Source organism: Callorhinchus milii, unplaced genomic scaffold (assembly GCF_018977255.1).
Source record: "Callorhinchus milii isolate IMCB2004 unplaced genomic scaffold, IMCB_Cmil_1.0 Scaffold6, whole genome shotgun sequence".
Lineage (NCBI taxonomy): Eukaryota > Metazoa > Chordata > Chondrichthyes > Chimaeriformes > Callorhinchidae > Callorhinchus > Callorhinchus milii.
This window is the reverse complement of record NW_024704747.1, coordinates 1511363-1537411: the sequence shown is the minus strand read 5'-3', so window position 1 is coordinate 1537411 and position 26049 is coordinate 1511363. Positions and strand designations below refer to the sequence as shown.

The following is a 26049-nucleotide window of genomic DNA, read 5'->3' as shown; positions in this document are numbered from 1 at the left end:
TAATTTGGTCACTTAATCCATGACTGTTTGTGGGATGCTGTTGTGGCCAATTGGCTGCCGCGATTCGCCCACAAAATATACAGTCAATTCACTTTACATTATTTTCTGTGATGCCCTTTGAGAGTCTTAATGATAAGACGCTATATCAAATGAAAGAATTATTATTTTACCTCAGTCACCGTGAACAACACATCGCTGGATTTATTATTCATTTTAAAATACTGCCTTTTCAAAGTCTGTTTTTTACTTCAGGTTTGAGTAGGTTTGGGGGGGAAGTACAAATGAACAATGTTGGCAACTCACACAGTGTAATTTGCATTCTAGATTATTGCTTGGTGTAAAGTGCTATTTTTCTGCATCATTTATGCGACTGGGAAAATAATGTGCGCACTAGCAAGCCAGCGTATCTGTTGATGGATGGTGCCTGCATTGCTCATATGTTTTCCTCTACTAATAAATATGAAGGTTTTAATAAAATGTTCTGAGGTTCAGGGGAAGGTTGGAAGACTTTTCACACAGATTGTGATCAGAATATGAAATGCTTTGCGGCGATTAACATTTGAGAAGGAATTGAAATAAACATTCAAAGAATACGTACGGAGTGGAGTTAGCTCAGCTGGTAGCCTTCTCATCTCTGGGTCAGAAGGTTGTGGGTTCGAGCCTCAGATTAGGCGTCAGCGCTTAAAGTCTAGCAGTCATGTAGCGTATTGGTTAGAGCGCTCGCCTCGCAAGCGAGAGGACCTGGGTTCGATTCCCGGGTAGGACAAAATGTTAGGCAAGTTTCCTTACTCCTCGCCCGTCTGTTCACGCAGTAAGAGGGAACCCGGGTTGTCAAGTCAATTGGTGAACCGCTTTCCTGGGGTTAATAAACCCTCCAAGAAAAAATAAAAGTTTGGTCACTCAATCCACGACTGTCTGTGCGACGCTGCTGTGCCCAATTGGCTGCTGCGTTTCTCCCACAAAATACAGTCAATTCACTCGACAGTATATTCCGTGAAGCATTTTGAGACTTCTCAAAGTCGTGATAAGGCGCTGTATCAAATGCAAGGATTATTATTATAAACCGAGGCCCTAAAGAACCGTGGACCTTAAAATATCCCACACATCATTCAAAGAGTGGAGGGAGTTTTTTTTTGATATTGTGATAATGCTTTTATTACTATTAATAATAGTAGATTAATAACAGTAAGAGGAAAGAGCAGTGAATTTCTGTGATTCTTTTCTGGCGATACAGGACTGCGGTGTTTGTGGCTTCATAACCCAGAATTTTGCATATCCCAACTCCTCTGCTGAGCTAACGTTCCTTTGCGACTTGTTAATTTGATGGCCTGGTTGACATCTGGATTCCTCAATTAAATCTGCCCACAATCCTAAATGATAATGTGCTCCTAAGTGTGGGGAAATTAAGTTGAGTATGAGATCTTCACTTCATTATAATATGAACCGGTATTTCTACTCCCCATCAATTTAGTTATATTCCCTCACTCCCACAACACTCCTGGCCTCGGTATCTGTTTCAATATAGACAAAACTAATGTGACATGGGATATGTATGACACATCACATACCACACAGCCTTCCCCATCCACAGTCTCACACTGTTTTCCCGGTTAAATGAACTGTTACTAACAAATCTATTCATTTAACAATCAAAGAGCATACGAATAGCAGAGGGAATCGGGAATAGAGTAGACGACTTCAATGTTGAACCATCTAAGGGACTCTTGATATTATTTCTGATTCTGTAATGAATTCCCTTCCCTAGAACTGTTTTTTTATTAACTGATGGGACTTAGATTGATTGGACATACTGCTGTTATACTGTTATACTTGCTGGATGCACTTGGAATTCCTCGCTTTAAAAGAGTAATGTTTATCCCACTATATATGGCAAAGAAATAGGTCGGTAGTTCTCAAGGTCACATTTCTGACCTCAAAGATTGGAATGACATTGGTTATTTTTCCAGTGTCTGTTTCCAATATTTCTACAATCTTCCTGGACTGGATGCTTTAATCTTCAAGTGGGTCTAGTTTGTCTGAAGACTAATTGTTTCAAACGCCTCTTGTTGCACATTTTGACGTGTAGGCGCTGGTCAACTGTTGACTTGAGAAGCATTTAACTTGAAAGCCAAATTTCAATCATGTCCTAAATGGTTATGCATTTTTTTTGGGGGGTCAGCCGGGTGTCTTGACACACGCAGAAACCCATCACCGTGCATAGGAGTCTCCAAACCAAGCTGAGAATTCCCTGCATCCCCCCCCCCCGACACATTACCTAATTCCGGGAAGTGTTAGGCGCAGGTTGGCAAGAGCCAAGGCCCGGGGGACCCCAGAGTGTGCGTCGGGGTAACTGCGAGAGTCCAATCAGCTGAAACCGCATAGCTTGCCGTTGATATCGCCGTCCGGCCAGCTTTCCCGCTGCTTGTCCGGCTGGAACCATGTCCCAACCAAAAGGTATGCTGACCGTTGAAAAGTTATCCTATTTGGTAAAACGTTCAATTGATTTGCGGAGAAAAGAGCAATAAAGTTGACGTATCCGCCTTTCCATTTTCATGTAATTCCAATCAATGTGCGCAAACGTAAAACTATTCCGAGTGGGGCGCGCGGGGGGGGGGGGAGGGAGGGATAAAAGAGTCAATAAATTAGAAAGTGCTAAAGGAACCGGAAGCAATTAGATCTGCTGGAGATGCAAGTGCTGCTTAAAACGACCGGAAATTAAAAAAAATTTTTTCCTTTGATTTCACAAAGCACGTCTCTTGTCTTCATCAGCGGCGCTTTGAAGCCGCAATGCATCAAAGTGATTGGTGTCGGCCCCTGCGAATGAACGTTACAAACACGTGAGTCAGGGGCCACATATTGTGCAACGGGATGATATTTCCCAAGAAAGGATATCGTTTCTCGCCGCGGAAAAGACAAATTAATAACGTCCGGCGCCACGAATGGAATATTAATAGAATCGTAAGCGCGGCAAACTTGGTACGTTATCGAGGCGAGTGAATCGAATCGAACGCCTCGTGACAGAGAGAGAGAGCGAGAGAGAGAGTGGAGACGGAAAGAGGTCGTCACAAACTCGGCGGCTCGAGGTGTGGCTGGGTTCGGGCGTCTCGTCTGCGGGGGGACGTCTGCGGGGACGTCTGCGGGGGACGTCGCCGCCGCCGCCGCGCTTCGGCCGCCAAGTGCGCAGCCGCCGCGCTCCTTTCACGGCGCGCCCCTGCCCTCGGGACGCTGCCCAGACCGTCTCGGCCGCGCGGCGCGGCGCGGCGCGGCGTCAAAAATGCAAGGGTCAAGCCGACGATCCGGCCGGGTCAAAGGACGGGCGCTCGAGGATCGAGTCACCCTCCCGGACCGGCCGCGGTGTCCCAGTCCAGTCCCGAGGCCGTCGCAAATCACCGGGTGGGGGGGGGGGGCTGACCCGAGTCGCACCGGCAAACGCTTCGCTCTCGCCGGCCGCGATGGTGTGACGCGATGCGCTTTTTTTTCCCCACTCCCCCCCACCCACCACCTCTCCCGGGAACCCACACGTTCGGAACATAAAATAAGATGCGACCGCAAAAGGCGGTCAATTCAACTCGAGTTCGATTCGAGACGTCTCGAAGACGCTGCGGTCGAATATATACATCATACGGTTATTACGATCAAATATATAAGATGACCCTTAAACATATATAAGGTGTCCCCACAGGATAACTCACACAATCAAACCCTTGTGACGGTTGGTGCGGAGGCGGGAGTCGGGGTTTAAATCGGCAAACGACGGTTGCAGACGGCGCGTGGTCCGGGTCACGTGCTCGGCCACGGCCGCCATTTTACCCCGAGCGCCGCCCCGCGTCCGCCAGTGTCCTGTCCCCCGCACTCCCCTCACCCGCACCCGCACACTCCCCCTCACCCGCACCCTCCCGGCCTCGCCCGCACACTCCCCCTCACCCGCACACTCCCCCTCACCCGCACGCTCCCCGCCTCGCCCGCACCGCACACTCCCCGCCTCGTCCTCACCCGCACACTCCCCCTCACCCGCACACTCCCCGCCTCGTCCTCACCCGCACACTCCCCCTCACCCGCACACTCCCCCGCACCCTCACGGCTTTCCCCGCACCCACACACTCCCCGCCTCGTCCTCACCCGCACACTCCCCCTCAACCGCACACTCCCCCTCACCCGCACACTCCCCGCCTCGTCCTCACCCGCACACTCCCCCTCACCCGCACACTCCCCGCCTCGTCCTCACCCGCACACTCCCGCCTCGTCCTCACCCGCACACTCCCCCTCACCCGCACACTCCCCCGCACCCTCACGGCTTTCCCCGCACCGCTGCTCAGACATGAATACCATTCTCAGTGTTCGAAAGCCGGTGGGTGTCGTTTGTTGAGCGTCTGTGTGTATGTGTGTGTGTATACGTGTGTCTGTGTATATATGTGTCTGTACATGTGCCGATGTGCGTGTATATATGTCTGTGTATTGTGTGTGTATATGTGTCTGTGTGTATGTATATGTGTGTCTGTATATGTGTCTGTGTATGTATGTGTGTCAGTGTGTGTGTGTATATGTGTGTCTGTATATGTGTGTGTGTATATGTGTATCTGTATATGTGTCTGTGTGTGTATATGTGTCTGTGTGTGTGTGTGTGTATGTGTGTGTGTGTATATGTGTATGTGTATATGTGTCTGTGTGTGTATATGTGTCTGTGTGTGTGTGTGTGTATGTATGTGTGTCTCTGTGTGTGTGTGTGTATGTGTGTGTGTGTATATGTGTGTATGTATGTGTGTGTGTGTGTATGTGTGTGTATGTGTGTGTGTATATGTGCGTGTGCTGACGCTCACAAGGAGATGAAGACAATGTAAATTACGTCTACAAATTGAGCGTCTGGATGGTGTGGCTTTGGCGCAGGCGGTCAAGCTCTCGCCTCCGAGCCAGAAAGTCGTGGGGTTTGAGCCCCACTTTGGGGACCTTGAGCTTACAGTCCAGGTTGACAATCCTGCGCAGCGTTGTGGGGGGGGGGGGGGTCGTGGGGGGCAGAAGGAGCGCTGTACTGTCGGTGATGCCACCCTTCGGATGAGACTTTTAAGTCGAGGTTCCCATCTGTCTGTTTGGGTAAACATTTAAAGATCCCCTAAACAAAAACAAAAGGAGAAGAGAGTTTCTCGCAGTGCCCTTCCCAACAGACTCCTGGATAAGTTTGACATTCACGTCTGGGTGTTTGTGTGTTGGACCTCACCAAAAGTGCTTCTGTATTTGCAAATACAATTGACTATGGTTCAGCAAACTTCCATTTACCGAAAGGATCCTCACTTCCTTAGTAATGAACCCAGTTCAGAGATCACAACATATGAGACTCCAGTACTTTGTTCTCTACACCGTTTCAATCCATATTGTCACCTGCCTCACCTAAATAATATAATAGCCACTGCATTTGATATCGAGCCTTATCACAATGAAGAATTGTCACTGAATATTTGTAGGAAAACGCAGCAGCTACATCTCACAAACAGCCTTGAAGTGACCGCCCAGTTGTTGGCCAGGACATGGGAGAAACTCCCTTCTCTTTTTTTAAAAAAAGATTTTAATATCCACCTGATCAGGCTGATGGGACATTGATTGAACATTTTACTCAAAAGTATGTGATTTCAACACCCACTGCTCCCCCAGTACTGAACGTGAGTGTGAGCTCAAAGGTCTTAGTACTGTTGATCACACTTATTGTACAGTACGTGATAAACCTAGGGCATTGGTTAAATGTAGCGTTGGAACTATTTTCCAGTGCCTCTAGGTATGTAAATAAATAGGGTTAGCACTTGTAACTTAAATTTGTGGATAACTTCAATAGCTGAAATTACACTAATGAGAAACACATAAATATTGACTGAATACTCGATGAAGTTTTAAATTAAAATCATCTATCTTGTTTATGTGCCTCAAAATGCCTATGAATTATTTATCCTCCATATATCTGTTTTCATACCGTATGTTATATATTTCAGACCGTTCCTTTTACTGCAAAATTCACTGAAGAACTAGGTGAAGAATCAATAATAGTTATTAAAGGAAAGTTGACTGATGATCCTCTCAGGTAACATATTGTAAACTATATATGTGTCAGGTTATAGGATTCAAAAAATGCAAGACTGGGGATTCAGAGGTGCCATTCCAATGAGCGAAGGAGTAATATACTTTAATCATTTAATGTATTAAAAGTTTGCCGTAAATTACACATTAAATATCGATTGTTTACATTTCAAAGTAAAAGTTCAGAGTTTTGAAAGTTGTAAGTACTGGAATATCAAATAGAGAGCACTCGTGAATTAATTATTAAATGTGAAATGTATTCTTTCATTTGGAGGAATTGTAGATGTAATGAACATTGCAGTAAGGGAATTATTCAGGTTGTGTTACGAATTCCAGAGTGAACACCTAAATGTGGAATATTCAGTTTATACCACAGTTATTATATGAAACTTGAATTTAGAGTTAATTATAAACTGTTTTGTAGTTTTGGTGAGAATGGTAGAAACACATACTAAACCGAAGAACACCTTACGTACTGATACATATTTTATCTTTGTTTTTGAGGGACCAGGGTACCTGTTCTGTATCCTGAAAATCGAATAAGGCTGGATAAAAATGACAAATATGACTCCCAAAGTGATTCATTTTAATAATTTATCTTCAGGACAAATTAAATAATTCTCTGATTCCGTGCTTTGCAAATGTTTTATATTGAACAATACAAATACATATACTGTAGTTATTGTAAGCGAGGTCTCATTGGAACTTGGCTGGCTCCAAGGAGAAATATCAAACTTCTGCAGTGGGCTTGGTAGTCCAGTTTCTGAGCCAGGCAGGTGCAGTACTCCAAGGCGTTGCTGATGACAGGCCAGTCAGCTCAGCTTGTCGGCAGACTTGAAGGGCAATCCGACTAAAACCATGTAGTGAACACTGTCTGGCAAGCTTCCTTCCTACTGCTTGTCCAGGTGGGACAACCTTACCCATTGGGCTTTGAGTTGGGAGCTGAGTGGGAAGAAGCTTGACTTGATCTGATGCCTGAAGAGGATTCACTAAATGACTTTTATTCTGGTAAGTGACCCAATGTCCTCTCTCCTCTCTCCGTCCACAACAACCTTCTGTGTGGTTCTTTATTTCAGTAATACTGTTGCACCAAACTCCAAACTTTCCTCCCAAGCTCCAAATATATTCTCATCTGCTTTTCCTCATCTTTACATCTTCACAATGCTAAAGTGTAAAGTTATAACACTTACACGTAAATAACATTATGGGCTATCGTACATAGGTAGTTCGGACATATGTGCGTGCAACCGCCAGGTAGGTGTAAGGCGAACTAGATGGACCTTGGTCTTTTTTTGTCTAGGATTTCCTATGTTCTTATTGCACTAGTTTCCACTCGACTTATTTTTTCCCTAGATTTTGGAATATGTTTTAACTTGCCGTAGCACTTCACAGGACATACTGGAGAGTAAATTGACTGTATGTATTGTGGGTGAAAGATTATTCTAATTCTCACCCATGCAGTGACTGCTTTACCCTTACCTCACTCATTCAACCTGATATAATTCACCAACAAAATATCCACATTGCTGGTATTATCCTTTTGTGAGTGAAAGCTATTTGGGTAGTAAATGCACAGTAATTACACCAGTTAGCAGCCAAACTATCAGCATACATTTTCCACTTGAGAACTTACTGATGACAGTAATGGAACATAAAACGCAATAATGCAAATTAAACAGATCAGCAACGCTAAGTTGCTCATTTGACCTTTGTTAATGAATGTGACTTAGGTTTTCCTCGCAGTAAATATAGAAAATTTTGGCTAGCAGGCCAAACTGAACTGTAAACAGCATTTCAGATGCAAGAGTTGTTTTTATTGGAGCAATTAAAAGAAAGTGATGGGTTTACCCAATATACTGTTGTAGAAATTCAAATATCTAAGTCCTAAAAGTCCAAATAATTAAATTTGCAAACATTAAAAAGGGTTGAAGATGAGTGCGTGTCCTCAAACGGATGTCAGTATGAATCCTGCATTTAATAATAATATAAGAAACGCCTTGCAGCAACAACTTGCATTTATATAGCGCCTCTCACGCAGGGTAGTGTCTCGGAGGGCTTCACAGTGTCGGAGCATGTCGCCAAGCCAGGGACTGCTCGGTGACCATAGGCAGGAAGAGGAAGGTCTTCAGGCGCGACCTGAAGATGGGGAAGGAGGGAGAAAGCCAGAGGGGTGGAGGGAGAATGTTCCAGAGTTTCAGGGCCAAATGGCTGAAAATTACAAAACAGTAAATGACAAATACCTCTTGAAAGGGTTCAACTTCATGAATGAACAAAAAAAAGCATATCTTCTGGAATTCTCATATTTGTAACCTGTACGTTCAATCATTTCATTCTCACTTCAAGAACTTTCCTTCCATTGATCCTAGGAATGTCACAAATACATTGCATGACATATGGCACAGATTCAGTGATGATAATTCACTTTCATTTCTGTTCAATGATATTCTGTACGAGCAGTCTGCAAGAAAACTCAGATAATGTTGAGTGCAAAGCAGTATATTCATAAATCATACTTTCAGATCTGTACAGATGATTCAACCGCATTCTTAACCACAACTGAGGCCAATGAAGCGATCAGTGTTGTCAGGAGGACAAATGTGAAAAGGAAGTTGAATCTAATGTCAACAAGCATTTAAAATTCAAAGGCCACATTACACCCGAGAGAGGAGAATTAATCCCCTCCTGTAAGGCAAGCTCAAAGATAAAGCTATCCTTTGTAGTCAAAGCAACCAACAATAGTCAGAATACCACCTGAATCACAAACTATCTCCCCAAACTCAATTCATACCTCAAGCAACTGAGCTTGAGGTATGAATTGAGCAGTTAACCCAGCGCACACTCTGGGCTCCCTCAAGCCTTGGCTCTTGCCAACCTGCGCCTAATACTCTCCGGAATTAGGGCGAGCGAGAGAGCGCATCCCATTCCAACAATCTCTCTCTGGGATTTCCACGGGTAGATGGGATGCATTGAATTCTGGCTGACCAAAGAAAAAAGATATGGAGTTGACTGGGCTTAGCATTCAGCAAAGTCTCAGAACAAAACCGTCAACCCTCCCTTTATTTCAGGCAAGTCACCAGCCATCAAATTAGATGCTGCAGTCCCCAGAATTAATTTATCAGTGCCAATGAGATTTTCAAGATAATGGCCATTATGCAAAGAGTTCAGTGACAATTAATGTAGATGTTATACTTGTATTCATCTCGGTGGTGTGTCTAATTAAAATAAATACAGTTGACTGAATTATCTCAACAAAAATACATATATAATTATATGAGTAGAATACTTGGTAGTATACAATGAAATACTTAATGTACTTTAGTCATTAAAGCCTTAATTATTCATCTTTGTGTTACCAAGTCTCCCATACATAATTTCTGTGTTCCTATTATCTTTATTTTTTCTACTTAGATTACATCTGGAGCGAAACATTTATATTTAATAAACGTGTTTTAATCTCTATCAGTCTCTCATTGATATTTTAATAAAAGGTGATGACTATCAATTTCCAATGTAACCAACTTGATTACTGTTAAATATTGGTTAATTACACCTATCGGTCATTTACTAAGTTAAACATTTTTTTTCTTATTTAGATTCGATGTTAATTTTCAAAGGGGAGATAGCCCTGAGGCAGACATCCTATTCCACTTCAATCCTCGTTTCAAAGAGGAGCTTGAGAAAATTATCTTTAATTCACGGGGACCAGATGGCTGGGGATTTCAGGGTGAGAAGTATGAAAATATTACCACCAGAGGTTCTTCATTCAAACTCGTGTTTGTGGTGTGGAGAAACTGCTTCCAGGTACCGTATTTGAACCACTCTGTGACTTGTTTTATTCATACTGATTCCCTTTTTAATTGATTAATTAATTTTTTTAATGAACTAATTGACTAAAGTCACTTTCCCCCCAAAATGTGGTCACTCAATCCACGATTGTTTATGGGATACTGCTGTGCACAATTGGCTGCCACGTTTCGCCCACAAAATATACATTCAGTATATTCTGTGAAGCTCTTTGAGACATCTTTAAGATGTGATAAGGTGCTATTTCAAATACAAGAATTATTATAATGATTTTTTGACATCTTTACAGTACATCCAATATGATGAACCTCATCGCTTCACTGTAGGTCAATTTTAATTAAAACATATTGGGATTTTTGGCCAATCTGGAGGTATGACTTTGCTACACTTTCCAGGTTATGTCAGAAATATTGACTGATTACTGATTATTTCCATTTTCTGGAGCTGTACCAGATTTCATACCTTTTGAATTCATTGAACACTGCTACAAATATCTTTTGGGCACATATTTTTCATTCAAGACCTAATGCATTTAAAAAAAAACATTTATTTATTTAGGTATCTGTAAGTGGTAGACACATACTTGAATTTCCACACCGAATTGAGGAATGGAAGCCTGATACTGTTATCGTGTTTGGAGATATCGAAGTAGAAAGTATTGATGTTCTCAGGCTGTAAGAGGTAAATATAATTGGTGTTATTTTAAAGTATTGAATGAATAATATCACGAAACAGGATATTGTGTCAGCCTGACTCAGTTAGTAGCACTTTTGCCTCTGAGTCAGAAGATTGTGTGTTTAAGACCCACGTCAGGGCTTTGAACTCACAGCAAGGCTGACACTAATTCTATACTGAAGCCATCCTTCAGAAGAGACTCAAACTGGAATCCTGTCTGCCAGTTCAGGTAGATGTTAAAAATCTTATGGCACTATTATTCAAACAGACAAGGGTGTTTCTCCTGGTGTCCTGACAAATAATCTCCCGATAAAATCGATTGTTCACTTCATAGCTACCTGCGGGCCATCATTTGCATACAAAATACACAGTCACTTTATAAAAACGAGGTGAAGCGCTTTGAGACATTCTTTCGACGTGCAAAGGTGCTAGCTATAATCAGGATTATTGTTAGTATTCAGATTACGGAATCAATCATTATTGTATTGTTGAAAAACAAAATGATAAATGTAATATATATAATTGTATATTATTAACCCAGCTGTAATGTGTGCTAAGTGAACTGTTACACTTAGGTCTTACTTTGTGATTCATATGTATCGTATAATTCTCAAAATAAGATCAGATATTACACAATCATTAATTTTTCCTGTATTTTTGTCTCGCAATTTCCTTATAGGACAGCTGAAGAAACTACAGGATGAATATTCTTAAGCAAAGTTGACTTAAATTGCAAGAATGCAACCAGAACAACAAATTGCGTTTATATAACACCTTTCACGTTGAGAGGATGTCCCAAGACACGGAGATAGCATCTAAAATATCAAGTGAAACAAATCTAACAATTTCTGAATATCATTACGTTAGATTTGGAAACCTGAAACGGCTTTAGTTCCTTCTACAATATGGAATACCTTGAACTAGAGGGATACAAATTTACTTTGTTTAGTTTGATTGAGTAGTTTCTGTTTTGCAAGAATAGATTTTATTAAAATAGCAATACTATATTAACAAATCAAGTGCATTGTGTTTATTGCTTTCAAGGGTTTTTATCTGATCGTGAAAACAACATGCACCCGAAAGAGAGAATTTGTATGCGTCCAGAGAGAATGATTGATGAGTGACTCAATGAGTGAACGACATTCATGCTCGCACGTACACACAGGCACAGACAGATTGACAGACTGAGGAGGAGCGCTACAGTCAGAAAGTGAGCAGAAGCGCGACACTGGACAAGTGGAAGGTAAGTAATTTATCTGTGACGTTTTATACCTAAAAAATTTTTTTTAAGAAGTTGTATTTCCTGCATTACTTTCCATATCTCCACCCTTTTCCTCTCTGGACTACCGAGGGAATCGGATAAATGTTTGAACTTAAGCACTCTGAGAATACTACCGTGCGTGAGGGATGTTATATGAATGCAAGTTGTCGGTATTATGGGCTTGACTTGAGCAGCCATTTGCGGGAACACGTTTCCCATTCTGACAACAATCTTTACGTGTCTTGACTTCAGCACTTTACGAGAGGAAAAGCAATAAATCCAGGCCAAAATGGAGTGATAAAAGGCATGTCATTCCTGGCACCTTTATTGGAGTTCTTGATCTAATGTACTTGGCCTTGTGGTTTTCAGAAGACTTAAGACAACAAAAGTCCCTCGAGACATTCATGGCCAGAGTGAAAGTTAATGAAATACAGGTTCAAACTGCAAATTAGAAAATGAATTGGCTGAACACTGTAATTAGAAAACAAGTCATCAGTAAATTAACACCTGAAACACAAATTTCCATAGGAATCCGGCCTGAAATTCTTAACTATATACAGTAGTATATATTTCAATTTCAAAATCCTTGCACTCGTCTTCAAATACCTTCATACCCTGGCACCTCCCTACCTCTCCAACCTGCTTACTCCCCAATAATAATAATAATAATAACATAGCGCCATATCACATCATTGAGACGTCTCAAAGCTCTTCACAGAATATACTGTGAAGTGAATTGACTATATATTTTATGGGACAAATGCGGCAGCCAATCGCGCACAGCAGTTCCCCACAGACAGTCGGGGATTAAGTGACCAAATTATTATTTGTCTCGTTATTTTTGAAGGGATTTTTTTCCCCCAGAAAAGCGATCGGCGAGCAACTGACAAGCGGGTTCCTACTTACTACTCGGTAAACAGGTGTGCGGAGTAAGGAAACTTACCCAATGTTTCGCCCTGTCCGGGAATCAAAACCGTTATCTCGCTTGCGAGGCAAGGGCTCTCACCGTTAAGCTACGGGACTCCAATCCACTATCCGTCGCTTCTGCCCCACCAGCTCCAGCCTCCTGCGTGTTCCTCATCCCTCGGCCCTCGTCCCCTCCGTTCCACCATCGGCGGTTGCGCTTTCAACCACTTTGCCCCCAAACTCTCCCTCTATCCCTTCACCTTGCCCCCTCCTTCCCCATCCTCAGGTCGCACCTCAAGCCCTTCCTATTCGACCGTATTTACGCTCACTTCCCCTCTCTCTCTCTTCCCCCCCCCCACCCGCCCCGGCTCGATCTCGTGCTCCGCCACTGTCAAGGGCTCTGGGACGCTACCCTGCGTAATACAAGTTACTAATGAAAACAAGAGCCACTAAAGTGAAGACTATCAACAACACGCATCATCATTTGAAGCAATATTTGTTTAATAGTTATAATAAATTATCGAACACATTTCAAATTTCCATGGGAAATTACCATAACGTCTGCAAGATGTGGATTAAAAAGAATGCAATTTACACCCCCCACACACCCCCCCCCACCCCACCACCCTTTGAAAATCCCAATGTATTTTACCAATTAAGTTCCAGCAGACAGAACCATACACCGCCAGTTCATTCACAACAGGTAAGGTAATCCTGCTAACAAGCGATCAGTCAGCACAAATATACAGTAATAACAATTCTCGCATTTGATATAGTGTCTTTTCACCTTGTTGAGACACCTCAAAGTGCTTCGCAGGAATTACTGTAAAGTGTAGTGACTGCATTTATTTTGCAGGAGAACGTAGCAGCCAATTTGCGACCCAGCAATCCCCCACAAACAAAATTGCTGTGATGTGAATGACCAATTTGGGTTGTTCTGGGAGAAACTCCTCTCTCTTTCGAATATCCCATGGGATCTTTAACGTCCACCTGACCAGGCAGACGGGACATCGGTTTTAACGTCTCATCCGAAGAGACAGCGCCTCTGACAATACCACGCTCCTCCCCCACACTCCCCCTGGCACTTTGCTGGGGCGTCAGCCTAGGCTATGAGCTCGAAGTCTTTATGTGGGGCTTGAACCCACAACTTTCTGATTCAAGAGCGAACGTGCCAACGACTGAGCCAGGCTGACACCCAATAATAATAATCCTCGCATTTGATACAGTGCCTTATCGCATCGTCGCGACGTCTCAAACCGCTTCACAGAATATACTGTAAAGTGGAGTGACTGTATATTTTGTGGGTGAAACGTGGCAGTTGTGCATTGAGTGCCTGCATTATTTTTTTTGAAGGGATTGTTACACCCAGAAAGCGATCCACCAATCGACTGACACCGGGTTCCTAATTAATGCTAAGTAAACAGAAGCGTGTAGGGCAAGGAAACTTGCCTAAGGTTTCGCCTGCCCAGGAATCGAACCCGGGTCCTCTTGCGAGACGAGCGCTCTAACCACAGGACTCCACCTATACGGTGTTTGCAATGATGGAGTGCAGGTAGGTCCCAATGACTGTGATATCAGATATTGTTTAGCAATGAGTTAAGGGGAATCAAAGGGACATTTAAATAAAATATGGCCTTTCGATCTTCATGCTATGAAGCCATATCGCAAATTGAGAATAACATAAAAGGACAGAGTATATTAACACAGAAAGGAATGTGCTCACTGTTACGTGGCAAATACAGTCCTATGGCATCTATACATCAGGATAATATAAACTGGTGTACGTAGCGTTTGCTAAATATTACCTTACAAATATAGATTTCTAGTGTTCTGCTTCACCTGCAGTCGCGATATTACAAAATAAAAAAAAGTGGTAGATTTTCAAAGTACAGAATTGTCTAATAACAATAATCCTGGCATTTGATACAGCGCCTTATCACGTCTTCGAGACGTCTCAAAGCGCCTCACAGGAATATGCTGTAAAGCGGATCGACTATATTTTGTGGGTGAAAAACGGCAGCCAATTGCGCACAGCAGTGTCCCACAAACAGTTCCCCCCCCCCCCTCCACCCAGTAAATTTAGTGGGTGGGGCTGTGGTGGTGGGAGGAACTAGTAAAGGTCTGTGAATGTTCCTCAGCCCACATATCTGGTTGGCTGCCAAGCCGTAGGTAAGATCATTGGGCTATTTGTCAGCCCACTTCCAATAGCTCCGTTAGTAAAATTAAGAGAAGTTTGGATGGTATAGGACCTTCGGATCTATTTGATCTCCTCCCTCCAGGGCATCAACCCAACTGACTTCACTTTGTGTTCTTCCACAGCAGATATTGTTCATTCATTCAATCGATAACGGAGCCTCAACAAGACAAGTTCATCAGATGCCGTTTTCCGCGGATCGTTCACTCGCTCGCCCGTTCCCTCGCTCGCTCGCTAGCTGCTCTGTGCTGCTAAGGTCCACATCTGTTAGCCAAGCGAGCTTAAGGCTTCTGGTTCCAACACCCAATTCAATCAACGTCCACTGAAGGTAACCAGAGCTGGTGAGGTGGTGGCTGAGCAGCCGACAGTCACTTACTGGGGGGGCGGGGGTTGGGGGAAGTCATCCCCGTCTCGCACATGTCCATCAGCACGACATCCCCCGCCCCTGACGCACATTGCCTTTCCTGCCTGACACCGGACTGTCGAGGTGCCAACACAGGACAAAGAGCTCTTTGTCTATCTCTGGAGATCCTCATCCCAGAATATATTCTTTGGTCGTGTGTGTGTGTGTGTGTGTGTATGTGTATTTGTTCAGTTTGGCGGATTCATCAGAGAGAGAGAGAGGAGAAAGAGTGGGGAGGTTTGGAGAAGGGGTTTGGAGAGGAAAAGGAAATCAGATGACTCAACCCTTCGTTCAGCTGGAGTAGGTTTTTTTTCTCTCTCTCTCCTCACACAAACTGCTTCTGGTCAAAAACACTTGAATTCCGCTATGTAAGGCTCTCTCTCTCTCTCTCCTGTTGGGTTCAGGGTTTTACGTGTTGCAGTCGTCCAGCACCGTTGTGCTTGCCCTGCGCAGGATGGGTTTCAGATCATGTGTTTTTTCTAGTCTCTCTGGCACTCGTCTCTGCTAGCTGCTGGGAGGTCCTTCATTCAGAAAGTAGGTGGCCATCTCTCCTTTGCCTTTGACTTTGACCACTCCACGATACTCCAGCTGGTAGTTTTCCGCCACCAACACTTGGTACATATCTGTGGTCACCTGTATAGACAGCAACAGCTTGAGATCAGAGTCTCCCTCATGTTGACATAGTGCTAACAACAAATCAATAATAAGAAGAATCCTTGCATTTGATATACCGCCTTATCACGTCGTTGAGACATCTCAAAGCGCTTCGTAGGATATACTATAAAGTGTAGTGATTGTATATTTTGTGGGCGGAACACTCCAGCCAATTGAACCGCGTTTCACCCACAAAATATACAGTCTCACAAACACTCGTGGATTGAAGTGACCAAATTATTATTTTTGTCTCAAAGGGATTATTATCCCCCCCCCCCAGAAAAGCGATCTGCCAATCGATTAACACCCGGTTTCCCAGCTGGAGTAAGGAAACTTGCCTAAGGTTTTGCCCCCAAATTGCATCTATATAAGTGCCTTCCTTTCACATCGAGTGGACGTCCCAAGGCGCTGGACGGTCAAGGATTTGCACCTGAGCTGGGTGTTGGGATCAGGACGGGTGGAGGGCGGAGAGGGTGGGGGTAGGAGGGTGACCGAAGACACCATCGGTCTTGAGACGTGCCTTGAAGGAAGCAAAGGAAGGAGCGAGGTAAAGGGACTGTGGGACGGAGTTCCAAAGGTTGGGGGCAGAGAGGCTGATGGCCTGACCGCCCCGCCGATGGTGGTGTGGGCAGGGCCAGGCATGGGACATGGAGCAGGCTGAGTGGAGGGAGCAGACAAGTCTATGGAGTTAGCAGGTCACTTTCCCCCCACCCCCAGCCACCAAAAAAATTCTTATATTTTACCTGAATTCGGTCGGGAACTCCTGTGCTGTCCATTCGACTGGCTACATTCACAGTGTTGCCCCAGATGTCATACTGAGGCTTTCGAGCTCCTATTACACCTGCCACCACAGGACCAATGTTAAGTCCTAATTGGAAGAAAGAATTATTTTAATAAATACACATTTAGTGCCTCTTCATGTCAACCCGCATCTAATACTTCAGGCCAAGCTCCACGGGCTCCCGATCACAGAATGGATCGATTTCAAGATCCTCTCACTGGTCTACAAATCCCTTCACGCCCTGGCACCTCCCTACCTCTCCGACCTGCTTTCTCTCCACTCCACTACCTCCTGCCTCTGCTCATCCCTCGTCCCCTCCGCTCTACCATCGGCGGCCACACTTTCACCTGCGAATCCCCGAAGCTTTGGAACTCGCTCCCCCCCTCCCCCCAATCCCTCCGCCTTGCCCCCTCCTTCCCCTCTATTAGGACACGACTGGAGAACTTCCTCTTTGACCGTGTTTACAGTCACCTCCTCCACCCCCCCTCCCCCGGCTCGGCGTCGGTCCCCGCCACTGTTAAGCGCTCCGAGATTCTGCCCCACGTGAAGGGCGCTGTGTAAGTGTAAGTTGTTGATGTTGTGGAGCGAGGGGCTTCTACAAGGCTGTACATTGGCTGCTCTTGAGTTGAGTCATCGGCAATGCTGAGTAAAGAGAGGAAGGATTTACCTATTTTCATTCGGAAGTTATTGAAGGAGTGCTCGTTGATGTATTTCATCTGCTCCATCAACCTCACAGCAAAGTCCGCCAGTGCCTTGATGTGTGTTTTTCCTGCCTTGTCGTACGTGGAGTCATTCAGTCCCGAAGCTGCCATGTAGGTGCTGCCAATGGTTTTAATCTTCTCCAACTGCCGAAACTGATCTTCACTGATGATCTGTCAGGAATGAAAACCACGGAGGCTTTTAACGCTCCAATAATGTCCTAGCTTCTTCTTAACAATAATAATCTTCGCATCTGACACATCGGGGCAAAACCTTAGCCAAGTTTCCTTACTCCACACGCACCCCTCTGGTTACCAGCAGTAAGCAGGAACCCAGTTGTTAGGCGTTTGGCAGATTGCTTTCTGCGGGTAATAATCTCTCCAAAAAAAACAATAATTTGGTCACTCAATCAACAACTGTGTGAGAGACACCGCTGTGCACAATTGGCTGCTGCAGTTCCCCCACAAAATACACGGTCACTACACTTCAGGTCTCAAAATGCTTCATAGAATCATAGAATTAAACACCACCGAAGGAGACTATTCGGCACATGATGTCTGTGCCGACTCTTTGAAGAGAGTTACCCAAATCAATCCCACTCCCCTGCTCTCTCCCCATAGCCCTGTAAACTTGTCCTCTCCAAATAATTATCGACGTAACAACAATGTATGTCCTTCCAAAGAGGCGTTAAACTGAGGTCCTGTCTTTCCGTGCACTATTCGAAGTGACAGGAGTATATCTCCCGGTGTCTTGGCCAACAATTCCCCCCAAAAAATTGCTTAACGGCTGTTTGTGAGACACTACTGTGCACAAAATTAGCTGCTGGGTTCGCTCATAAACCACACCGTCACTACACATCAGAGTAAAATTTTCCCAAGCGCTTTGAGTTGTCTCAGGTCCTCTCGCTTGCGAGGCGAGTGCTCTAACCACCAGGCTGCAGGCCAGTTTGACAGGGATCTATAACAAGTGGAAGTTTTTTTTTTTGTTGCGCTGCACACACCTCGTCAAAGTCGGCGATGATCTCGTTGAGGAGCCGCAGACACTCCACGCCCTCGTTGTTGGCCTCCAGCTCCACGTAGAACTCGGAGAAGTTGCTGATGGAGGCGAACATGACAGCCACGCACTCGCAGGACTGGTAGTACAGCTCGTCGTTGCGTCTCTCCCTGGCCAGAAAGTGGGCAGCCACGTCCTTGGGGAGGATGTTGTGCAGGAGCCGCCTGTTGTACGCCTGGAGTTCCTCCATCTCCTCTTTCTCCTCCGTCGCCTGTTTTGGGGGAAATCAAACACAACATTTCGTGAGCCAAGTCCGAGCGACAGAAGCAGCGCACGTTGTTTCCATAGCTCCCTCCATCACCACAAAACGTCTGTAGTTAATATTACCAACAATAAGAATAATCATTTTATTGCTGCGGGTTTTGCGGGCGAAACCCGGCAGCCAACTGCGCACAGCAGTGAGTGTCCCACAAACAGTCGTGGACTAAAATGACCAATTTATTATTGTTTTGTTAATATACTTCTATGTTATCCCCAATATAGAAGCACGCGTAATAAAAAAAAAAAATCACGAGAACACACTGCTTATAAAATGGTCCATCGGGATTCATTTGTACCCCAATAACGCCCCCGGGATTATTCAAGGACAAAACTACTGCGTCAGTATTTTTTTTCCAATGGATTTGCAGTCAGTTGTTCAATTCATTCTCGGCCACTGGAGGGTGTAGTGCATCCAAGTCACCGATGCTGTACCTGCTGCTGGCGATAAACTCCCTCCACTTGGCTGAAATAGTGTGTCTGAACAGCGGTAATATTAACACTAATAATCCTCGCATTGAGAGCCGTCTCAAAGCGCTTCACGGGACACACTGTAAAGTGAATGGGCCGTACGGTGTGGTTTGCGGGCGAAACGCGGCAGCCAACTGCGCACGGCAGCGGTCCCCCCACGAACAGCCGTGGGTTGAGTGACCAAATCATTATTCTGTAAGAGATTATTACCCCAGAAAGCGATCCGGCAATCAACTAACAACCGGGTTCCTACTTACTGCCGAGTAAACAGAGGCGTGCGGGTGGAGTAAGGGAACTTGGCCAACATTTCGCGCTGCCCGGGAATCCAACCCAAGTCCTTTCGCTTGCGAGACGAGTGCTCTAAACCACTGATTCCCCGTGCTTCTAAGAGTCCGTAGCAATAGGGTTACTGGGACTGTATGAATAACGTATCGGGGAATGGGTCGGGAGAGATGGCGATAATAGTCACCCTGCGCTTCGAGTCCTACCTGCAGTTTCCAGAGGAAGTCCAGCCTGGCCGTGGATTCCACCTGCTGTGCGTGGAGGTACAGAGCCAGGACAAACACCGTGATCACAATAGGAGTCATGATCTTCAAGGCCACTTTGGAGAACTTCAGGGAGCTGTCACAGGGAAGGAACTCATTACAGCAAACAGCAGGACGTCTCTCTGTCCAGGGGACTCACTTCGCCCCTCAACCAACAAGTGTGCATGCAGTGTTGCTGCCGTCAGCCCAGGAGATTTATAAAGGCAGTGGGATATCAATAGTTGGGATAAAATAAATGAAAGGGAATGAGAAACTGCAGGAGAATGAGATTCGAGAGCTCCAGTGGAAGAGTTGGAGCCGGCATCGACATAATGGGGAAATAGCGAGGAATCGGATTATAATAATAATAATCCTTGCATTGGATACAGCCCCTTATCACGTCACTGAGACGTCTCAAAGCGCTTCACAGAATATACTGTAACGTGAATCTACTGTCCCACGAACAGTCGTGGGTTGAGTAACCAAATTCTTTTTTAAAGGGACGATTAACCCCGGAAAGCGATCTCCAAATCGAATCGCAACCGGGTTCCTACTTACTGCTGGGTCAACAGAGTCATGCGTGTGGAGCAAGGGAACCTGGCCTAAGGTTTCGCCCTGCCCTGGAATCGAACCTGGGTCCTCTGGCTTACGGGACGAGTGCTCTAACCACCACACTACAGGACTCCACAGAGTTTTAATGAGTGTCCAGCAGGCCAGTGCGGCACTCGCCTTGGGGAACCTGGCAAAGCTCAGACTGATGGGATTCAAGCCTCTCTTTCTCTGCTGGATAACAGACCCTATAAGGAAAAAGTTTTGCACCGTCTCAGCCAACTGAAGCCACAGGACAGAAGTTGGCCTCTAGTCAGCCCGAAAAAGTCAATCTCTTCCCCAATTTCTTGCGCCAGTGATGGAGCTGATTATATCCCAAATGTGTTGTTCTCACTGTTTGTGACGACAAGAGCAATGAGGACATCTTATCTGGTCGGGGATTTACTACAGCAGATGTAGCGCTGACCACAAATAAAGGGCAGGAATGTGAAGAGCGGGCGGGGAGAAGAGAGAGAGAGAGAGAGGAGGGGGTGAGAGAGAGAGAGAAGGGAGCAGAGGGAGAGAGGAGGGAAAGAGAGAGTGGGGGGGAGAAAGAGAAAGGGAAGGGGAGAAAGAGAGAGGGTGTGGGGGACAGACAGAGTGAGCGAGTGAGAAAGAGTTGAGGGGATGGGGAGAGAGATAGGCAAACAGAGAGAGGCGTGTGGAGTAAGGAAACTTGCCTAAGGTTCCGACCTGCCTGGGAATCAAACCCGGGTCCTCTCGCTTGCGAGGCGAGTGCGCTGACCACCGCACTGCAGGACTGTTAGATACCAACTTGACGGCTTGTCTTTGGTGAGTTAATGATTCGTTGTGGCTTCAGTGATCCAACACGTTCTACCCGTTGTGACAGAGTTGGAGTGAGCAAGGTGTGCGGAGTGGGGCAGGGGTGCTCTATATGTGCTTGGCTATCGATTGGCCTTGTTGACCAAATGTGGCAACAAAATGGTGCTCGATAATTAACACCAGGGATAACTAACGCATCCGCCCAGGTGTCACCTTTTCACCTTCTCTCTCCTCCTCACACCCAACGACAGCGACGGACATCGATCGCTGAGCTTCACACACACACACACACAGTGAGGTTACTCTCGTCCTCAAACTGTACTCACCAGGTCCAGGTCCCGTTCACAGGCCCCCTGCAGAGCAGAAGAACAGAGTAATGTTGGAGTGGGTCAGAGTTACCGTTCAACAGTCAGGAGCTGAACTTGTGGGAACCGGGAAATGTCCCCCTTTGTGGGTGGGACTTCAGCCTCTCTGCCCCCATCCTCTGGCATTCCATCCAACAGTCCCTCTGCCTCGACCCCTCCCTCCCTTGCCTCCTTCAAGACCCATCTCAGGACCCTCTCTTGTCCCCCCCCACCACCACACCCCCAATCCACCCTGATATCATGGTCCTCTATAATGCTGGGGGAGTCCTGGATTGTCAATAGTGATATGCTTCAAATAATAATAATCACTGTATTTGATATAACGCCTTATATATATATATACTCTATATAGTGTAAAGTGTAGTGACTGTGTATTTTGGGGGTGAAACGTGGCAGCCGTTCGTGTACAGCCACAAACAGTCGTGGAGTGAGTGACCAATTTTATTTGGGGGATTGTTGGCCAGGACACCGGGAAAGAGAGAGAGGGGGGGAGGTGAGTGGGGGGGTTGGGAGAGTGCTACTGGAGACGGAGGGAGACTTGGAATGTTTTTCACATCGGGGCTCTAATCTGATGTGAAACGCGCTGTAGAAGTCCATTAAGATTCCATTAATGACCTCTTGTGGCCGAACACACACGTAAAGCCCTCGCGTTCTTCTGTTGGGAGTAAAACCGCAGCTCGATCACGCACAGCTCTCAGCACAGCCACAGACAGCCCACGTGGAACCAGATGTGCGGCTGATGAGATGGTGTGACCGAACGAGACGAGAGCCAGGCCTGCTGCGAGGCAGAGCCAAAGTCACTTGGATCTCAACCCGTTTACAGGCTATTAAGCGATCCGCAAACATGTGTAACGTAATGTGTTCCGGCCAATTTAAATCCCAACTTTATAATTGAGACGGCTTATTGAATAGCGGCACTGTTGGAGCTGAAGTTCACTGTTTGCCTTGGACCTCACCCAACTCGACTTGGGTTCTTAACCTCCCTCTCTCTCTCTCTCTCTCGCTTCCTTCAGCTAAACAGCAGGACTGGGGGAGCGAAAGCGAGAGCTGCTCGGAAGTTTAACCCTTTCCGAGGTCTTACCCGTGTTTCACATCCTAATTGTGGCACTAGTCATCATCATCAACAACCACAACCACTACAACAAGCTTTCCACAACGCTTTTCACGTCAGGAGGACGTCTTTCCGACCCGAAGAACGCTGTACAAGTGTCATTTGTTGTCTTTGACACTGTCCCCCCACCTCCCCCCGCTCCGCCCCCCACATTCGTCAAGGCATAACAGGGAGAAAGGAGACTCGGTACGAGTAAGTGGACGTACAGAGCGTTGGCGGTGACCAGCAGGTCTGCGTTGTCGTAGATGGTGACTCCGGGCACCTCCATCGTTAGAACGTAGATCAGCTCAATGAACAGCATGAGGACCAGCTTCCCAATGCTGCTGATCTGAAGAAACACAGCGCAGGCCAGCAAGCTGAGCAGCACGCAGTAGGTGAAATACTGTCAAACAAAACAGGGAGACAATTAGACCGTGTCCATCCGGATCTCATCCATCGATTGATCAAAACACATCATCATCATAATAATAATAATAATCCATTGGATTGATTCATTGATAATGCTCGCTGCTTAGTAAACAGAGAGAGGCGTGCGGAGTCAGGAAACTTGCTGAGGGTTTCACCCCTGCCGGGAATCGAACCCAGGTCCTTGTTGCTCGCCGAGGCGAGTGCTCCAGCCACTGCACGACAGGACTCCACAATCTATTCACTGATTGATTGATTGTTTGATTGATTGATTGACAAATAACAGTAATCATTTGATTTAGCGCCTTATTGAACATCTCAAAGCACTTCACAGGCTTTTACTGCAAAGTGTAGTGACTGTAGGGAGCAGGGATGGGTCACCACACCTATCCGGCTGTCTCGTGAGTGTCTGACCCGCGCGGCAAACCCATCACCGCCCTTGAGTCCCCAGCCCAGACTGAGAGAACCACATCTGTGCACGTGCGGCTCGGGTACCTCGGGAAAGTTGCAGTTGGGATGTTGACTGTGGCAGAAGCCGCTCTCTGTGTCCAGACTGTAGTTGACGAAGGAATTGATGACGTGACAAGCGTTGACCCTGCTGGGTGTCGTGTTATATTCTTTAGCCACACAGCTGTGCAGGTCCTGAGTGTCGCACACAAACTGTGGGGAGGGGGGGGGGGGGGGGGGGAGATATTAACAGAGAGAATTACATTCAGTGTCCACCCCTCCCCGACCCTCCCAATTTCCAGCCCATTTGCCCTCCGCAAAAGGGCAACAGCAACAGGCCCTGACAGCCTGACCCCAGTCCATCTCTGTAAAGCCCTCCGAGGCTTGTGCAAGCGGAAACGGAAATAATAATAATCCTCGCGTTTGATACAGCGCCTTTGTCACGTCCCAAAGCGCGTCACGGAATGTACTGTAAAGTGGAGTGACCGCGTATTTTGTGGGCGAAAGGCAGCAGCCAATTGCGCACAGCGGCGTCCCCCCACCCCCCCCCAAACACAGTCGTGGATTGAGTGACCGTATTATTATTTTTTCTGGAGGGATTATTACCCACCGATCGATTAACACCCGGGTTCCGACTTACTGCCGTGTAAACAGAGACGTGCGGAATAAGGAAACTTGGGCAAGGTTTCGCCCTGCCCTGCCCTGACCCGCCCAGGAATCGAACCCGGGCCCTCGAGCTTGGCACGGCGGGCGAGCTACCCACTGAGCTACGGGATGGAACGGGATATGAAGCTCTGTGCCATTTACGAGCCTCGGGTTCCTTATTCAGAAAATCCCGCATAGTAAGACCTCGAAAATCACGACCGAGGTTAGCTGGTTAGTCGTTAAGTTTTTATAGCCCAATGAATCTGCTGGTTTGCACTGTGCTTTTGTATTATATTTTTAATAAGAGTTCTATTTCTGCAGAACTCGTCAAGAGTCTTATCTTTTATGCAAAGAAACAGCTTCTTAGGAGGGGAGAGAAAACTTCAAAGCATTTCTGTGTGAGAGGGACCCAGCGGGAGGTATCAATGCATTACCCGCTGTGACTGCTTGTGAATCCAACATTCACTAATCCCCTCTCCGCAGGTTCCCTGCGCTGATTAACAGCGAAACCAAAATATCTCTAATAATAAGCCTTGCACTTGATAGAGCGCCTTATCACATCGTTGAGTCGTCGAGACGTCTCGAAGCGCCTCACCGCTGAAAAAAGTGGATTGACTGTGCGTTTGGTGGGCGAAACGGGGCAGCTATTTATAATGATAATGTGATAGTAATAAATAATAATATTTTGCACACAGCGACGTCCCGTTCCCCCCCCCAAACGGCCGTGGAGCGAGTGACTGATTTTATTTGGGCCATTCTTGCCCGGGACACCAAGAGATGGAGGGAAACTCCCTTCTCTTTGGAAACAGCGGCACTTATTTACCACAACAACTTGAATTTATATCGCGTTCTTCCTGCGGGTGGTGGGGGGGGTGTGTGGGGGGTGTGGAGGGGGAGGGGGGGGTAGAGTCTCGGAGCGCAATTATTATCGAAGGACCTACCATGTTAACAAATGCCGAGACAAAGACAAGTTTAATGGTGAAGACTCCGACCAATGTGCTGATTGTCCGCGACTGCACAATGTTCTTCGATAACCTCTGCAGCGGCCCTGGAAAGATCTAGAAGATGAGGCCTCATGTTAGTTACTGCAAACACTGGAGCTCTCTAAGCCCATTCCCTGCTCTCTCTCTTCCCCCATCGTGTCTGTGCTGGGGCTCGCTCCCCCACTGGAGCTCTCTACTCTAACCCCATTCCCTGCTCTCTCTCTCTCTCTCCCCATGGTGTCTGTGCTGGGGCTCGCTCCCCCACTGGAGCTCTCTACTCTAACCCCATTCCCTGCTCTCTCTCTCTCTCTCTCTCTCTCTCTCTCTCTCTCTCCCCATGGTGTCTGTGCTGGGGCTCGCTCCCCCACTGGAGCTCTCTACTCTAACCCCATTCCCTGCTCTCTCTCTCTCTCTTTCTCTCTCTCTCTCCCCATCGTGTCTGTGCTGGGGCTCGCCCCCCCACTGGAGCTCTCTAATCTAACCCCCCCCCCTCCCCACTCCCCTGCTCTCTCTCCCCGTTTGCCAAACAACAAGTGCTTTCGTAGTTCGCTCGGCTCTTAATGATCGATCGCTGGGAGGTGATGAGTCACACTATGGAGCCAGGAAACCGACAGCTCCTGCGCACACGGTATGAAGCGATCAGAAGTGTCCGCGTCTCAGTTTCTTAAATACGCAAGACGTTTGCTCGACATAATAAGGACGGCTATTCATAGAATCTATTTTGAATCAGTTCCTGTGATAATGTTCGACACCCACCCCTTGTGTTCAGCCACCGGAGTTTTAATGCAATAATAAGGTGCATCTTTCTTTTTACGGCATCAATGGGTGACTGACATTTTCTTCTCCCGCTCTCTCTCTCACTCTCTCTCTCTCCTTCTAAAGCTTCCTCACTCCTCTCCCCCACTTCCCTCTCTCCTCTCTCCTCCTCCTTCCCTCTCTTGTCACTTCTTCTCCTCCTTCAGTTCGCTTTCCACCATCC

General features: G+C 46.3%; 2 protein-coding genes across 4 annotated transcripts in view; one reads left to right on the top strand and one right to left on the bottom strand.

Annotated features, from left to right (window-relative positions):
- The first annotated feature begins 4256 nt into the window (after nucleotides 1-4256).
- Nucleotides 4257-11770, top strand: LOC103189025 (galectin-8-like). 3 transcript variants are annotated; one of them, XR_489027.2, is made up of 7 exons: nucleotides 4257-4348; nucleotides 5976-6064; nucleotides 6966-7068; nucleotides 9654-9861; nucleotides 10423-10545; nucleotides 11219-11366; nucleotides 11584-11770. XR_489027.2 is itself a non-coding variant. In XM_007909266.2 (5 exons), exons 1-4 carry the CDS (start codon nucleotides 4319-4321, stop codon nucleotides 10540-10542), a joined length of 447 nt encoding a protein of 148 aa, XP_007907457.1. In that variant the 5' UTR covers nucleotides 4257-4318; the 3' UTR covers nucleotides 10543-10545; nucleotides 11219-11548. The 3 variants fall into 3 exon arrangements, 1 of the variants encoding a protein (XP_007907457.1); XR_489025.2 differs by lacking the exon at nucleotides 11584-11770 and having other exon boundaries at nucleotides 11219-11531; XM_007909266.2 differs by lacking the exons at nucleotides 6966-7068; nucleotides 11584-11770 and having other exon boundaries at nucleotides 11219-11548.
- Nucleotides 11771-14778: 3008 nt separating this feature from the next.
- Nucleotides 14779-26049, bottom strand: part of adcy5 (adenylate cyclase 5) — a 31062-nt gene continuing 19791 nt past the window's right edge. Inside the window, exons 13-21 of the mRNA XM_042336186.1 lie at nucleotides 25029-25145; nucleotides 23491-23655; nucleotides 22797-22972; nucleotides 21441-21467; nucleotides 19708-19840; nucleotides 18438-18701; nucleotides 17406-17610; nucleotides 16701-16825; nucleotides 14779-15936 (exon numbers count right to left, since the gene is read on the bottom strand). Of these exons, the coding sequence (XP_042192120.1) occupies nucleotides 15808-15936; nucleotides 16701-16825; nucleotides 17406-17610; nucleotides 18438-18701; nucleotides 19708-19840; nucleotides 21441-21467; nucleotides 22797-22972; nucleotides 23491-23655; nucleotides 25029-25145 (1341 nt within the window). The 3' untranslated portion in view covers nucleotides 14779-15807. The remainder of the gene's footprint in view (nucleotides 15937-16700; nucleotides 16826-17405; nucleotides 17611-18437; nucleotides 18702-19707; nucleotides 19841-21440; nucleotides 21468-22796; nucleotides 22973-23490; nucleotides 23656-25028; nucleotides 25146-26049) is intronic.